The following is a 15,006-nucleotide window of genomic DNA, read 5'->3' as shown; positions in this document are numbered from 1 at the left end:
TTAGGCAAATGTTCGGAGGGAAAAACCCATTCTCGCAATTCAAAACGGACTCGGATCCTACCGGAGAGCTTTTATGGTCGCAGATTCTGTAGTTCCCGGCCTGTCCATCTTTTTAGAACACGCCGCGACACACCTGGCCGCACAGCCTGAACGCCTACCCTAACGCCTGCCCATCCCGTTACCCTTTTAAGAGGCGGATCCCGCAGTGTCCTTTCCTCCCTCCCTGCCACCTCTACCCCCAGTCGTCTGGGCGGAGCTTCTTGCTAAAGCCCCAGAGCCCGACGCGGCCGCAGCAGTAGCGGAGAGCAGAGGACCGGAGCTGCGAGGAGCTGCATCTGCCGCAACCGCTCGGCGCGACGCTACGTGCCTCGCGGCTCCCACCTCGCTCCCCGCGCGCGCCGGCCCCTCCCCACCTGGCACGCACCTGGGCCCGGCCGGGGTCCTGCGGAGAGCCGGGAGGGCGCGTGCCAGGGGCCCTCGGGAACCGCAGAGCGCGCGCGCCATGGGGCCGCCGCCCGGGGCCGGGGTCTTGTGCCGCGGCGGCTGCGGCTTTTCCCGATTGCTGGCGTGGTGCTTCCTGCTGGCGCTGAGCCCCCATGCCCCCGGCTCCCGGGGAGCCGAGGCAGTGTGGACCGCGTACCTCAACGTGTCCTGGCGGGTTCCGCACACCGGAGTGAACCGCACAGTGTGGGAGCTGAGCGAGGAGGGCGTGTACGGCCAGGATTCGCCACTGGAGCCTGTGGCTGGGGTCCTGGTGCCGCCCGACGGGCCAGGGGCGCTCAACGCCTGTAACCCGCACACGAATTTCACGGTGCCCACGGTCCCAGGGGACTGGGGAAGCACCGTGCAGGTCTCTTGGTTGGCCCTCATCCAGCGCGGCGGGGGCTGCACCTTCGCGGACAAGATCCATCTGGCTTACGAGAGAGGGGCGTCTGGAGCCGTCATCTTTAACTTCCCGGGGACCCGCAATGAGGTCATCCCCATGTCTCACCCGGGTGAGTGCAGCTACTACATTGCACCCCATCAACCCCCTGCCGAGGCCAGTTTTTGTTTTTTGTGGCTTTTTTTTTTCTTTCTTATTTTCCTCCGTGCTGTCTTCCCCCTATCCCCTTGCTCCGAAGGAAAGCGAGTGTCCTTTCTGTCTCCACCGAGTGAGGCAGGGTCCTCTCCTTCCCGAGATTTCACCCTGCGTGGGGGGTTGGGCGAGAAAAATCCTCCAGATTTTGCCTGGCTGGGGGGAAAAGGGTAAGACAAACCGAGTGCGGAGGCTGGCAACTCGAGGACTGTTTGGGCTCTTTGCGTCGCCTTTTCTTGGTGTTCCACAAGGGTGTCTTGCCCTGGCTGCTTTGGTGGTGGGCACTGGCTTTGAAATAATGACTGGAGAGAAGGCGGCCTGGAAAACCCTTCCTCACTCTTTCCCTGTTTAACAGCCTCAGGCCCAAGGCAGGGCTTTCCCTCTTCTCTCCCTGTTTTTCTCTCCATGTTTCCTAGTATCAGGTACGAGATTGTGTTACTGTGTCCTGTTAACCTCATTGCAGTTTGGGCAGAAAGTTTGCCTAGCTCTTGGGCTCTTCTCTGCCCCCGGGGGGTGTGGGGTGGGGGTCTCAGGTCCCAAGTGATTGTCGGTATCAGTGCTTTTGTTGGCCTTTGAAAAATCCGATTTAGGTTATTGAGTGGCGAAACAGGTGATTAATGTTACTGAAAAAAGAGCTTTGTGCATGAGGGTAGCAAAGGCCCAGACGTTCGGGAAAAAGTAGTCCGGGTGGGTCTTCAGTTTGTGGAGATGTTGTGGGTTACTGTTTTTCCCTGTTCGGTGATTCTTCCAGAAACCTTATTTGTGATTAGGTAGTCTTAGCATATGTATGATCCTAAGCCCCAAAGGACAGAGAAAAAAAAATTGGATAGAAGGGAAGGGACACATAATAGTAGTATATCATAGTTGTTGAGAGCTGGGGGGCCCAAGTCAGACCTTGGGTAGATTCCGGCTCCATTGCTAACTAGTCCTGTGACCTTCGGCAACTTATTTGAAGTCTTGGAGTCTGTGTTCCCTCATCCATCAAAAGGGAAAGAACTAAGAAAGAACTACTCCCACAGGTTTGCCTTGAGGATGAGATGAAATAATGCCTGTAAAGAGTTTAACACATCATCCTTCTCAGTAAAGGCTAGCTGATAGGATTAGTCTTTTAGGGAGTCACTGGGGAGATGAATCTGCTTATTTAAGTGCTAGAGGTTTTGCGTTTTTCTTAAAAGCAGTGGTTTTGGCCCTGCCTAGAGAGAGCATTCGCATTGAGTGGCTGGGTGGTATAATGGAAAGAGCACTGAACTGGAACTCAGGAGACCCGAGTTCTTTTGGTCCCTTCTGTGCCTCTAGCAGTTTTGTGACCTTGTACAAATTACTCACTAGCCAAATAATAATAGAGAGGTAGAGGGTGGAGGCCAAACTGGCAGAGTGTGCAGAGGCAAAAGCGAACTAGATGAACTCTTAAGATCCCTTCCAGCTCTAAATTGCTGTGATTCTTAGATTTGAATGTCTGTTAAAGGAGCAGCTGTGTCTCTCTTGGTTGATAATTCATTGGTTAGAATGAAATTACTTTTTAACGCCTAATAAAAATGACAGCGAAGGATTTGGTAAAATTTAAAGTCCTTAAATTTCCATTGGCTAGGTAAATGGAAGGGTTTGACTTTGTCTCCTCCAAATGAGATTCATTTGCATAGATGATTGGGAAATGAAGAGTACCCTTTAATTAAAATTCCCGTTTAGAGTGCTTTCATCCTAATTCTGTTAAGAATATAGGCTTATATTTGTCCGATAGTTTTGAGGGACAATAAAATTAACTTTTGTTGAGCTCCCACTGAGTGCCAGGCACTCTACATACATCTTACTCATATGTTATTCAGAGACCATATGGTGCACTAGGAAAAGCACAGGCACTGTAGTCAAGAATGGGTATCAAATTCTGGTTTTACTACACAATAGCTTTGTGTCCTTGGTCAGGTTCTTTAACTTTACTGAGACTCCATTTGTGCCTCCGTAAGATGGAGATACTTACATGGCCATGATTCTTAAGGATAATAAATCTAAACCACCTAGCAGATAGTAATTACACTCAATTAAAGTTAGTTATTACAATAGGTTAATGCTAACAAGATGCAGAAAACATACAGATAAATGTTCATGCAGCTGTCAGTTTGAATTTAATCATGGCTGTTTTGTTTTAGGATACTATATAGTAATAAAGCCCTAAATATTGACCGCTTAGCTAAATTACAGTCAGAAAGGTATTTGGTGACTTTAAAATTTCTTCCGGATATGATAACTATAGCAAACTTTACCATTAGGGTAACTAGCCATCAAAAAACTAGCTAGTTACTTTAAGTATAGAATCACATTTCTTCTGTAAACTCCTAGAGAAACGGCTTTTCAACACAGGGGGAGAAAATCACTTTGCATTTCATGCACGTGTGTTGTTGAACATTTGTTCCCAAAGTTCTGTGTGTTTTGCTTTGTTCATTCCTGAGAGTAAGCCTAAGGTTCATTGTAATCTCTGGTCAGAAACAACTTACCCGGGATCTTCGTGGCAAAGAGGTGGGATTGAGGTTTAAGTGTTGATTAATTCAATGAGTATTGGCTTGAATTATACAAGGGCCACCAAATGTTGAAAAGCCATTGCTGTCCTAGGTGTTTATGAAACCTCCCTTGACCCACTCTCAGCGGAGCCTGTGCTGGAATTGTTTGTTCTTTAAGTTTATGCTGAACATCCATACTCTCACCTATCACAGGCCTGGGAACATGAAGACCCATTTCTTTGAAGTAACAGAACTAACTGGTTTAGAGCAGTTGCTTTAAAACTTTTGTTTATTGGAGAGAAACTCCACTTTAAAGAGCATTCAATTGGGAAAATGAGGCTTTTTTTTTAAAGATTGATTTATTCAAGAGAGAAAGAGAGAGAGAGCACCAGCTGGGGTGGGGGGGGAAGGGCAGAGGGAGAGGGAAAACAGGCTTCTCGCTGAGTGGGGAGCCAGATGTGGGGCTGGATCCTAGGACCCTGGGATTACAACCTGAGCCAAAGGCAGACGCTTCACCCACTGAGCCACCCAGACACCCTGAGGCTGTTTTTATATATACCAAAATGTCACAGAAGGTGGTTTTAGCCTTGCATCAAGCAATGCGGTTTGTTCCCATATCTCATTTTGGTTGCAAAGTGTCCAGAAAATCCTGATTCACACAGATAAATAATTGCAAATGATAGATGTTTACTAACAGTTTGTCTTGCAGTCTCTGGGTATTTTTCAATCAAATTGATCCAGAATCCTGGAAGAAAATTAGAAATTTTTGGTTTCCAAGGTTAATCACTATTCATATAGCTTATCTGAAGTATGAGAATGAAATAAGCAACCAAAACTGAGAGTAAGCACAAAAGCCATGTAAAATGTAGAATTGTCACTGTGAGACACACTGCACTTGCTATTGTGCAACTAACTGTTCTGCTTTTCCCAGGCAGATGGGCCTGAACCTTGCATGCTGTCTAATTGAGCACAGCCCACAGGTTGCAGTGGTGTAGGTACTTGCTTGTACAATTTTCCTTGAGTCAATATGTGCAGACATGAATTAATTGAAAGAGAGCTACAACCTTTCTAATCCATGACACATTTACAGGAACTTGAAACATATTCAAAGGCATGACAGGAGAAGCGTTATTCCTGAGGGCTGTTAAAAAAAAAAAAAGTGAATAAACCAAGCAGTTTAAGTCAATGATTTGGTGGTCTCCAACGGGATGTATAAAACAGTTGCTTTGTATACATTGTTGAAACACATTAAGAGGTCGGGCTCTGCCACTTAAACTACAGAACTTCCTCCACTTATGACGGGGTTACGTCCCTGATAAACCCATGGTAAGTTGAAAATATTAAGTCGAAAATGTGTTTAATACACCTTAACCTACCGAATATAGTTTAGCCTAACCTACCTTAAACGTGCTCAGAACACCTACATTAGCCTACAGTTGGGCAAAATCATCTAACCCAAAGCCTATTTGATAAGTATTGACTGTCTCGTGTGATTTATTGAATGCTGAAATGAAAGGGAAAAACAGAATGGTTGTATGGTACAGAAGGGATATAAATGTACAGATTGTTTACCACCATGACCGCTTGTCTGACTGGGAGTCCCTGGTGGCTGCCGCTGCCCAGCGTCCTAAGAGCGGATCTCCTGCAAATTGCTAGCTCCCGAAAAGATCAACGTTCCAAATGTGAAGTACAGTTTCTACTGAATGCATTTTGCTTTGATACAGTCATTAAGTTGAATCATCAGAAGTCAGGGACTTTCTTTATTTTTAAAATCTTAGGCCATTTTACTTCTTTAAGTCTCTGTTTTCTCCTGTTTAGGTTGGGCATAATGATAACCTTGCCTCATAAGATCGCTGGGAGGGACACCTGGGTGGCTCAGTCGGTTAAGCAGCTGCCTTCGGCTCAGGTCATGATCCCGGGGTCCTGGGATCGAGTCTTGCATTGGGCTCCCTGCTCATTTGGGAGCCTGCTTCTCCCTCTCCCTCTGCCTGCCGCTCCCCCTGCTGGTGTGCGCGTGCTCTCTCTCTCTCTCTCTCTCTCTCTCTCTCTCTCTCTCGCTCTCTTGCTCTCTCGCTCTCTCGCTCTCTCTGACAAATAAATAAAATCTTTGAAAAAAAAGATCTCAGGGATTAAATGAGATAATGCAAATACAGTGTTTAACACAGTGCCTGGCATATTGGAAGCTACTAAAAAAGTGTTTTTATGACAATTAAGATAGTTAAATGTATTTTAGAAAACAAAAATGGAATCTGATGTTGGTAGTACATCATTTGAAGATGAATAGCCTGGAGTACTTCAAAGTCCACATTACCTAAAATGCTAACTTCAACACTTTAGGAATTGGCTGAGTCGACTGAATTCTTTACAAGAAAATGATCTTTGGGCCCACCTGTGTTTGTCATTCTTTTTTCATATAACTGCTTCTCCCTCAAGCTACCAGTCTTCTCCTTCACAAAGGACTTTGAGATAATATTTTACACTGATTTATCACCACCCAGTCCCTTGTCAGCCACATGACATTTAATTTTTAGTCTGCTTTTTTTTGTCTAGGATGTTGACTTTGAAAAGAACCTTTTTTAATAGAGAGTTTCCAAAGAGGATGAGAAGAGACTGGGTCGTGATGATTTACCAATGTAAAGTACTGGTTCAAAATCAATTTCTAGATACATCCTTTTTGATATCTCTGCAGTACTGTATTTAACACTGTTGACCACTCCTTTGAAATTCTCCCAAGCAGTCTTGTTTCTCTTGCTTCTCTTTTGTTTTATTTCTGTTGTTTTATTAATTCATTCATCCAACACCTCTTCTTCCTTACATTCACACCCAGGCCACCAGCAGCCCCAACCTCCGATGAATAACTGCAACGTCCAGATGATTTCTATCACTTTAAATCTTCTCACATAATGTCCCCTTCTTCCTTTCAACTGTTATTACCCTGCTTTTAGTTCCTGTGTCTTCTCATAGGAACAAATGCTTAGGCTTCTTTTTTTTTTTTTAAAGATTTTATTTATTTATTCATGAGAGACAGAGAGAGAGAGAGAGAGAGAGAGAGAGTGAGGCAGAGGGAGAAGCAGGCTCCCAGGGAGCAGGGAGCCTGATGCGGGACTCGATCCTAGGACCCTCAGGATCACCTGAGCCGAAGGCAGACGCTTAACCATCTGAGCCACCCACGCGCCCCAATGCTTAGGCTTCTAATTGGTCTCCACCTCCAGTCGTTTCTTCCCGGTGTTCTTACACATATACCACTGGAACACAGCTCTGATCCCATCTATGCCATTACTTACGAATTTTAGACTGTATTTCCCAGCATGGCACATAAGCCTCTGAATCTGGTCCCGACACCCTTTCAAAGCTCTATATACCTCTTCTCTCATGTTGACCCCTAAATGCCCTTTGTCCTTTCTCATTATCATTCCTTTGTACTGCTTTTGCCTCCATACCCTTTTCTTCCCAGCTCAGCTGGCCAAAAACTTACCTATCCTTCAGAACCCAACACAGATGCCTCCTCATCTTTGAAACCTTTCTCAATTCCTTCTTTTCCTCTTCCCACCACAGCCCACACCAAAACCAAAATAATCCTTTTGTTTTGCTCTCATGGCACTCCATGTCTTATAGTACTTTTTGCATTTCGCTGGTAGTTATATGTTTACTTACCTTACCTTCCTACTGGACTGTAACGTTTGATTAATTTTCATCTTCCTCATGGGAACCTTTGTACTCTACGCTCTAAAAATGCTTGTTGGGTTGCTCTAAGTACCCAAGAATGCCAGAGGGTCATAAGATTCGCTAGAAAAGTATCTAATAGGGAAGGGGATTAATGTTCAATTCATTGAGGGGCGCCTACGTGGCTCAGTCAGCTAGGCATCTGCTCTTTGGCCCAGGTCATGACCTCAGGGTCCTGGTATCAGGGCTCCCTGCTTAGCGGGGAGTCTGTTTTTCTCTCTCTGCTCATGTTCCTTCCTCCCTCGGTCTCCCTCTCCCTCAAATAAGTAAAATCTTTTAAAAAGTTCAATTCATTGAGCTTTTATCAAGGATCTATTGTATGCATACTGAGCTTCTTGCCTGAATATCTGAAATAATTAAGGTAAAGTAGAAGAAATAAGAGTGTACAAATGCTTCCAGATTGCAAGCCCCCTAATTTTTATGGTGATTACCATCATAGGCCAGTTTATGGGGTTTTAATGATGAAATGACCTAGGTAACAGATAGTGAGAGTATTTACATTGAACTTTCCCTGTTCTGTTTTTTTGTTTTGTTTTGTTTTGTTTTAAAAACTTGGTTTACACCAGCATTCAATTTATGTCTCCAATCAAAATGCTTCCATTGAACATGTTGGTGATATGTGGAATTCCATTACATAAAAACCTTAAAAAAAAAAAAAAAAAAAAGAAATATACCTTGATCAGCAAATTGTTTTTTTAGGCACATAAAGAACTCCACACCCCCCTCAGTCCCTGGAAGATGTGTTATCTCCTACAGAATGCCATATTTAATCTCTGTTCCCAGGCTTAAATGGAGTAAACAGGGGAGTATCAAAGACATTTTCCATGTTATTTCTGATGATAAAATTAATCCCGCTTCTTGCAGAAAACTTGGAAAATACAGAAAAGTATAAAACTAAAAAGCTATGCATAATTCCACAATTCCAGTAATATTCCTTCTTGTCTCCTTTTTCATGTATAGATAGGGTTTTATATCCTGCTTTGATCATAACAGTTTTTTAACGAATATTAATGTAGCATTAAAATACAATTTAAAGAAAAACATAAAAATCTATAGATATAACCATTTTAGCATTTTGGGGTGTTTTTGTTGTCATTTTCTTCTTTTGCTCTGCATATATATTTAAAGAATTATAATTATATACTGTATGTACGATTTTGTATCCAACTTGTTATTGTAAGCATTTCCCCATGTAATTAAAAATAGAGGATTTCCTTATAAGTTGAAGGGGGTAGTTTTTGACTGGGGGGTTAGGGATCAATCTTCTCTTTCATTAACCAGCAGAAAGGAAGTGCAGAAATGGTGACAGGGAGGGGTATGAATTGGAAAATTTAAAACAAAAAATATGCTCTATAGAGCTTTACCTAAATGGATACTTCTGGCCATAAACGTGATCTGGTCTAACCCATATGCGTTGCCTGTTGTGGCCTTGATCTTTTGAGAGGTTTGATCACCTCTCAAAAAACTAAAAAGCATACAATGATCACCCTGTGTGCTTTTAGTTCCTCTTCTTCTATGATATTCCTAGAAGTGATTCTTTGTCACAAATGAGGTTTGCACCTAGTTTCCCTGTTGCTTGGTTAAGTAGCACCTTATTGGCTAAAATGGCTTTTCGTTTTCATGATGGCCACTGAACTGTACACTGTTGTTGGAGTTTTGCCCTGAGTTTACTTGATAGGGTACCACAAATATTTTCTGGGGATGAAGAATTTTTTGTATATGCAAATTTTGTTGAAGTGTAACATACCAAAAGGGTACAGAAATCATTAGTCTGTAGCTCAGTGGATTTTCACAAAGTGAACATGCCTGTGCAGCAAGCGCCTAGATCAAGAAACAGAACCGTACCAGAACCCTGAAGACTACGTCACACCCCAAGATGAAGAATTTTTGAAGTTTATGTCCTGAGGGAGTGACCTCTTGTTAGCGTGTGGTAGGAACTGAGTCACCCACAGAAACCGTCACCTTGCTGCTCTGGAGCTAGTTACCTGTGGTGATCCTCAGCTACATACTGTAGGGGAGTGCTTTCCAAGCACAGAGGACGTGCCCTTTTTGATGCAGTTACCAAGCCAGTTCAGAGTTGCTACATTTTGCTGTTAACACCCACTTTGGAGCCCAATGAGCAAAGCAGAGCACAAGGGCTCTTTGTTGTCCTATTTCCTGTTCTTTTTTCTCTTTAAGTATGTATGTATGTCTTTCTATATATCAGGGCACATGCTTGCTGCTTGAATTTACCCATAGGTTTGTTACAATATTGATTTCTTTGGAAAAGAAAGTTTGGTGATTCATGCCTGACTTCATGGAGGCTGTTAGGTTCAGAACCTAGTCGTGATTTACTTGGTTTTAATGCTTGAAAGCTCAAGTTAGCTACAAATCAGTAATTTTAAGTTAACCCTATTTATTTTGAGCTTTTTTGAAAGAAGATGGTCTAGAACTCACATCATGATGATGATGATGATGTGTGTGTGTGTGTGTGTGTGTGTGTGTTTCTCTCAAGATATTAGTCATTATTGTTTCAGATAAAATGTTGAAGTAGCTTAGTGAAATGCTGCCTGCAACTAAAAAGTCTTAGTTTAAATGTTAACCTTGACTATTTCCGGTTGGCAGAATTATGGACGATTATTATTCTTTTCATCATGTTTTTCTGTATTTTCTGAATTTCCTATGCGGAATATATTTTATACTTGTAATCAGAAAAAATCAGTTATTTTTTAAAAACCCAAAAAATATTCCTATAGCATTGATAATCCTAAAGAAAGCATTAATAATGTGACTATAGCAACAATAGGAGCAAATCCTATCTGATAATAGAAATGATTTACAGACTATTACGAAAATTTAAAGAACTGCTTTTGGCCTTTTGAATATATCTAACCCGTATAATTATTAACGTGGTCCTTTCTTGTTAACACTAATTGGTTTCTTCATATGTAAAATAACCTTGAACACCAAAGAATTTTAAAGACTGACTTTTCCTATTTTAATATGAACTATTTCTCTTTACCCTTCCTATCACTATATATTTCCCCTCCCCCCCACCCCCGCACCCCCCCACCCCCGCTTACACATCCGCACACCTCTCACCTTTCTCGGTATTTTTGTTTCTTTCCCATAAGAAGCCTGCTTCCCCTCACTTGCCCCCTTCAATATCTGTTCTTTTCAGTGCTTCTAAGAAAAGCGCTGCTAAGTTTAACAGCTTTGTATGAAGAATTTGATACATTGGCAATTCTTACCTATGACACACTGGGTTCATCTGATGACGGTAGTTTTTGTCATTCAAGAAAAGAGGAAAATTTGTTAGAGTAAGGGCAGAGGAGAATCATGGTGTTCTTATTTTACATTTTATTGGTGATATGCCGAACATACAAGCTCAATCAAGATGATATTTAAGACATCATTAACATTGAATTACTTGTTTTTAAAATTAGCATTTCCCTTGAAGTGATAGTCTGCTAGACAAAACTCCACCAATTAGCAGTTCACATAAGAAATTCAAATTCAAGGGTACCTTCTGTACCACTTCTTTTCCTCTGAGGACAGATTTTTGTATCCTACTTTTCCACCCTCTTCCCCTGCCTTTATAGCTTGATTAATTCTACCTTAGATAATCTTGCACATACACACACACACCCTCACACACTCTTGGAGCCCCCTCTTCGTTTTTAAAAAATCTGAGCTTCCAGGGTGCCTGGGTGGCTGTTGATTAAGCATCTGATTCTTGATTTCAGCTTGGTGATGATCTCAGGGAGCCCCAGTCGGGCTCCCTGCTCAGTGGGGAGTCTGCTTGAGATTCTGTCTCTCCCTCTGCCCCTCCCCCAGCTCACACACTCTCTTTTTCTCTCTCTCAGATAAATAAATAAATCTTTTAAAAAGTCTGAGCTTTCTTCTATGTTGTTCCACTTCTTTTGAAGTGAAATTAAACATCATAACAAATCACTGCGGTCATATCTAACAACCTTGAATGTGTCCATAATTTACTCCTGTAATCTCCACAAAAACCTCCCAAGAGCCATGTAATCCTCCTGATTAAATATATATTTTCTTATGTCCTAATATTTAAGATAAATTTGAAATGCTTTTGTTGGTTTTGCTTTAGGTATTCCAGTGATACTCTTTCCTGCAAAGTTTTATTACAAATATGGGTTAAATAATCATATTTGCTTTGCAGTTTTTAGTCCTCAAAGCCTTTCACGTGCAATCGTTTGTGGGCTCATTTGGGAACCCAAACACTGTTTAGCAACATTACTATGGGAAAATGTGTTGCCTCTGCTTCCCAACAACTGACTTAAAATGAATTTTTGAAACACAACCCATTAGGGTTTCCTGTGTGACTTTTGTTCATAATGATAGCCTGGTGAGATACAGTTTGTTATATTTGTCCCAATCATGCTGGTTTAGGATTTTCTCTGCTTATTTATTTTCTTTGTAATGTTGACTCTAGCTCCAGCTTACCTTTTCCATGTGTTCCACCTTAAGGATTCTACATATTTGTTTTTTTTTTTTAAAGATTTTATTTATTATTTATTTGAGAGAGAATGAGAGAGAGCACGAGAGGGAAGAGGGTCAGAGGGAGAAGCAGACTCCCCGCTGAGCAGGGAGCCCAATGTGGGACTCGATCCTGGGACTCCAGGATCATGACCCGAGCCGAAGGCAGTCGCTTAACCAACTGAGCCACCCAGGCGCCCCTACATATTTGTTTTTCTAACCTGTGGTCTAACCTATGGTGATCTCAGAAGTTGGCTTATTTTAATAGCATTTGTAATGTTCCCAAAAGTTTTAAGAACATAACTATGATTTGTAACTTAGCCATTAATATATTTTCAAGTGGTGCATCTTTTCTATTTTAGAGGCTCTCAACAATCATTTAGATGAAGGCTAGAAAAATGTGATTATGTTGAGTGAGGTCTCCATTCATAGACCTATGAGCAACCTGTGTTTAACATTGTCCCAAAATACTTTGAGCCTAGTGGTATTTCAAAGTCTTGTTTTCCGCCACCTTCATTTCATTTTTGGCAAGAGGACAAGGATGTTTAAGAGAGACTGAAACTGGCTAGTGCCAGCCCACCAGTCACCTCCCTTGCCCTAGCCCCCGTCCTCCAACCCTTTCTGCCATTCCTATTGGACTGATGCTTTTTGGTTGAATGGGTGAAGAAGAGGTTGTTGACTTGCCTTGAGTAATGTAATTAAAGACTAACAGATTATTCTTTGATGATAAGGAGAGCTACATGATTGCTCTGTTTTTTTTTTTAAAGATTTTATTTATTTATTCATGAGAGACAGAGGGAGAGAGAGAGAGAGAGAAGCAGAGGGAGAAGCAGGCTCCCAAGGAGCAGGGAGCCCGATGTGGGACTCGATCCCAGGACCCTGGGATCATGACCTGAGCCAAAGGCAGACGCTTAACCATCTGAGCCACCCAGGCGCCCTGATTGCTCTGTTTTTATTTCAATCTAGTGTACCAAGGATGAATGTGTTCTATTTGAAATTGAAAGATAGCATATTACAATGGAAGAATGGGTGTCCTTGAGTCAGACTGCTGAGCTTGAATTCCAGTTCCACGAATTAATAAATATGTGATCTTGGGCAAGTTGCGAACCTGGACTTCATTGATCTTGTTCATAAAACGTGGAATAGCAATACCCATTTTCTGTGATTTTGTAAATAAAATGTTTGACATGGAGGGACATTTAGCAAATGTTAGTTCTCTTGAACCTTTTGCTAACGGTTTTGTTACTAAACGTAGTATTTCTCCTTCCGTTATTGTAGCTGTTCACTACCACGTTTTGAAATATGTAATTGTTTTATATGTAAAAGCAGGGGGGAAAAAAACCCATGACATCCAAACTGCTGTTTTTCTGGCTAGTTTTTGAGAAACGCAGGGAGAAATCACATAATCAAGAAGCTGAAACAACTATCTTGTTCTTCTCCCTGTGCATTTCCATTTTAAGCAGTAACAACTCCTTAAAATCAAGATGTTAGACTATAACAATAGAAATGGCTATGGACCTTTTAATGGCATGGTGACAAAGAGAGGGGACTTAGGAATCAGATGGATTTTGATTTGAATCCCAACTCTGTCATGTAATAGCTTTATAACCTTAGCCAGATTAACCCCTTTAAGACTCAGTTTTTTCGGGGCGCCTGGGTGGCTCAGTCGTTAAGCATCTGCCTTCGACTCGGGTCATGATCTCAGGGTCCTGGGATCGAGCCCCACATCAGGCTCCCTGCTCAGCAGGAAGCCTGCTTCTCCCTCTCCCTCTGCCCCTGCTTGTGTTCCCTCTCTCGCTGTGTCTCTCTCTGTCAAATAAATAAATAAAATCTTTACCGAAAAAAGACTCAGTTTTTTCATCTATAGAATGGGAGGTGATAATCGTACCTACCTTGTAGGGTTATTGTGAGGGATAAATCAAATAGCATATAAAGCACGAAGTACTACACAGCCAGGTTCTTTAAAGGATAGTTTAACAACCTCCTTACCCTCATCTGTAGCACTTTTTTTTGGAGATTGGCAAAGCAGATCACGGCACGGCTTCTCAGAGCCTCTGATACGCTAAAGAAGCACTGTTCGACTTTGTTCCATGGATCATTTTCTAAACTCACTGATCTATAGAACCCTTTTTTTCTTAAAACACTTACCACCTGAAATAGAATTTGGAAAACACTGATATTGCCATGCATTTGATAACTCCTCCCTCCTTCTTTCCTCCTCCCTTATTTTATTAGCCTGGCCTCAGATTTCAACTGTATCAAAGTATTGTCAGTGTTAAGGAGTGACTAAACTAGTTATCTCACTCTGATAAGAACAGCATGTTTTAGACCGTTGATGACAAACATTTTAGTTCTATTTCTTTGTACTAATTGTGGTTGGTACCTTTTATATCAAGTTAATGTGACTTCAAAGTATAGTTCTCTACAGGCTAGGCTTATTTTCCTTACTGACTTTCAGAAACAATTTATTGTGAAAGTATAAAAACACAAGTGAAACCAGTTTATGTTTGTTTTTATATTTAGTGTGTGAACCTTCGTACAAAAAGTTAGCTTTTGTAATACTTCACACAGGAGGAAATTTAATATTCTCAGTAGAGTGTCTTTGTTTATGAGTTTTTTAATACTAAATGATACCAAAATTTCTGCAAAGGCATACCAAATTCTCTTTTTCTCTAATCCAGAGACCTAATAGAATACTAATGGGACATCTGTGACTTTTGTGCCCTTGGGTTCTTATGGTCAGGTCAAGATGAATACCAGATCTCTAAACACAATGCTCTTCCTAATTTTAATGATTAATGAAATTTCCAGTGTAATTCCCCTATCACAAACTGTACCTAAAGAGAATGTGTGCAAAAAGAAGTTCCAATTTAAACACAATTTTGAATACCCTTTATGACCAGCACTGTGCTGGGTGTTGTGGTAGGAGAAGAGTGAGCAGGGAGTAGCTAAAGATAAACAATGATGTGGTCCTTTTCTTCCAGGGAGCCCTGCTTTTCAGCCCTTATTGCATTTTTTTTTTTTTTTTGGCCAATGATATTTTAGTCTGACACTAAAACATCAATTTAGATGGGGCTTTTTAGATCTACACAAAAATGGCACTCCCTAGAGTTTGGAAATATTTAAGGTACAAAGTGCATGTCCCTTCCATACATTCTTGTACTAGTGTCACCTGGTCTGAAAGGTTGAGGGTAAAGTGGCAAGTAGTGAAGACCATGTCCCAGTTTCATTGGA

General features: G+C 41.7%; 1 protein-coding gene across 2 annotated transcripts in view; it reads left to right on the top strand.

Annotated features, from left to right (window-relative positions):
* Window positions 1-15,006, top strand: part of RNF128 (ring finger protein 128) — a 107,503-nt gene that overhangs the window by 47,202 nt on the left and 45,295 nt on the right. Inside the window, exon 1 of one of the 2 annotated variants that reach the window (XM_028089745.2) lies at window positions 267-995. The exons of the other annotated variant lie outside the window; for it this stretch is intronic. Within the exon in view, the coding sequence (XP_027945546.1) occupies window positions 503-995 (493 nt within the window). The 5' untranslated portion in view covers window positions 267-502. Of the gene's footprint in view, window positions 1-266; window positions 996-15,006 lie in introns of those variants that run through there. 2 annotated transcript variants of the gene reach the window in all.

The sequence above is a fragment of the Eumetopias jubatus genome, unplaced genomic scaffold (genome assembly GCF_037043125.1).
Source record: "Eumetopias jubatus isolate StellerSeaLion01/CBP00866 unplaced genomic scaffold, mEumJub1_p1.0 scaffold_11, whole genome shotgun sequence".
NCBI lineage: Eukaryota > Metazoa > Chordata > Mammalia > Carnivora > Otariidae > Eumetopias > Eumetopias jubatus.
Note: the sequence above shows the minus strand (reverse complement) of the source record. Positions and strands in the feature narration are given on the sequence as shown.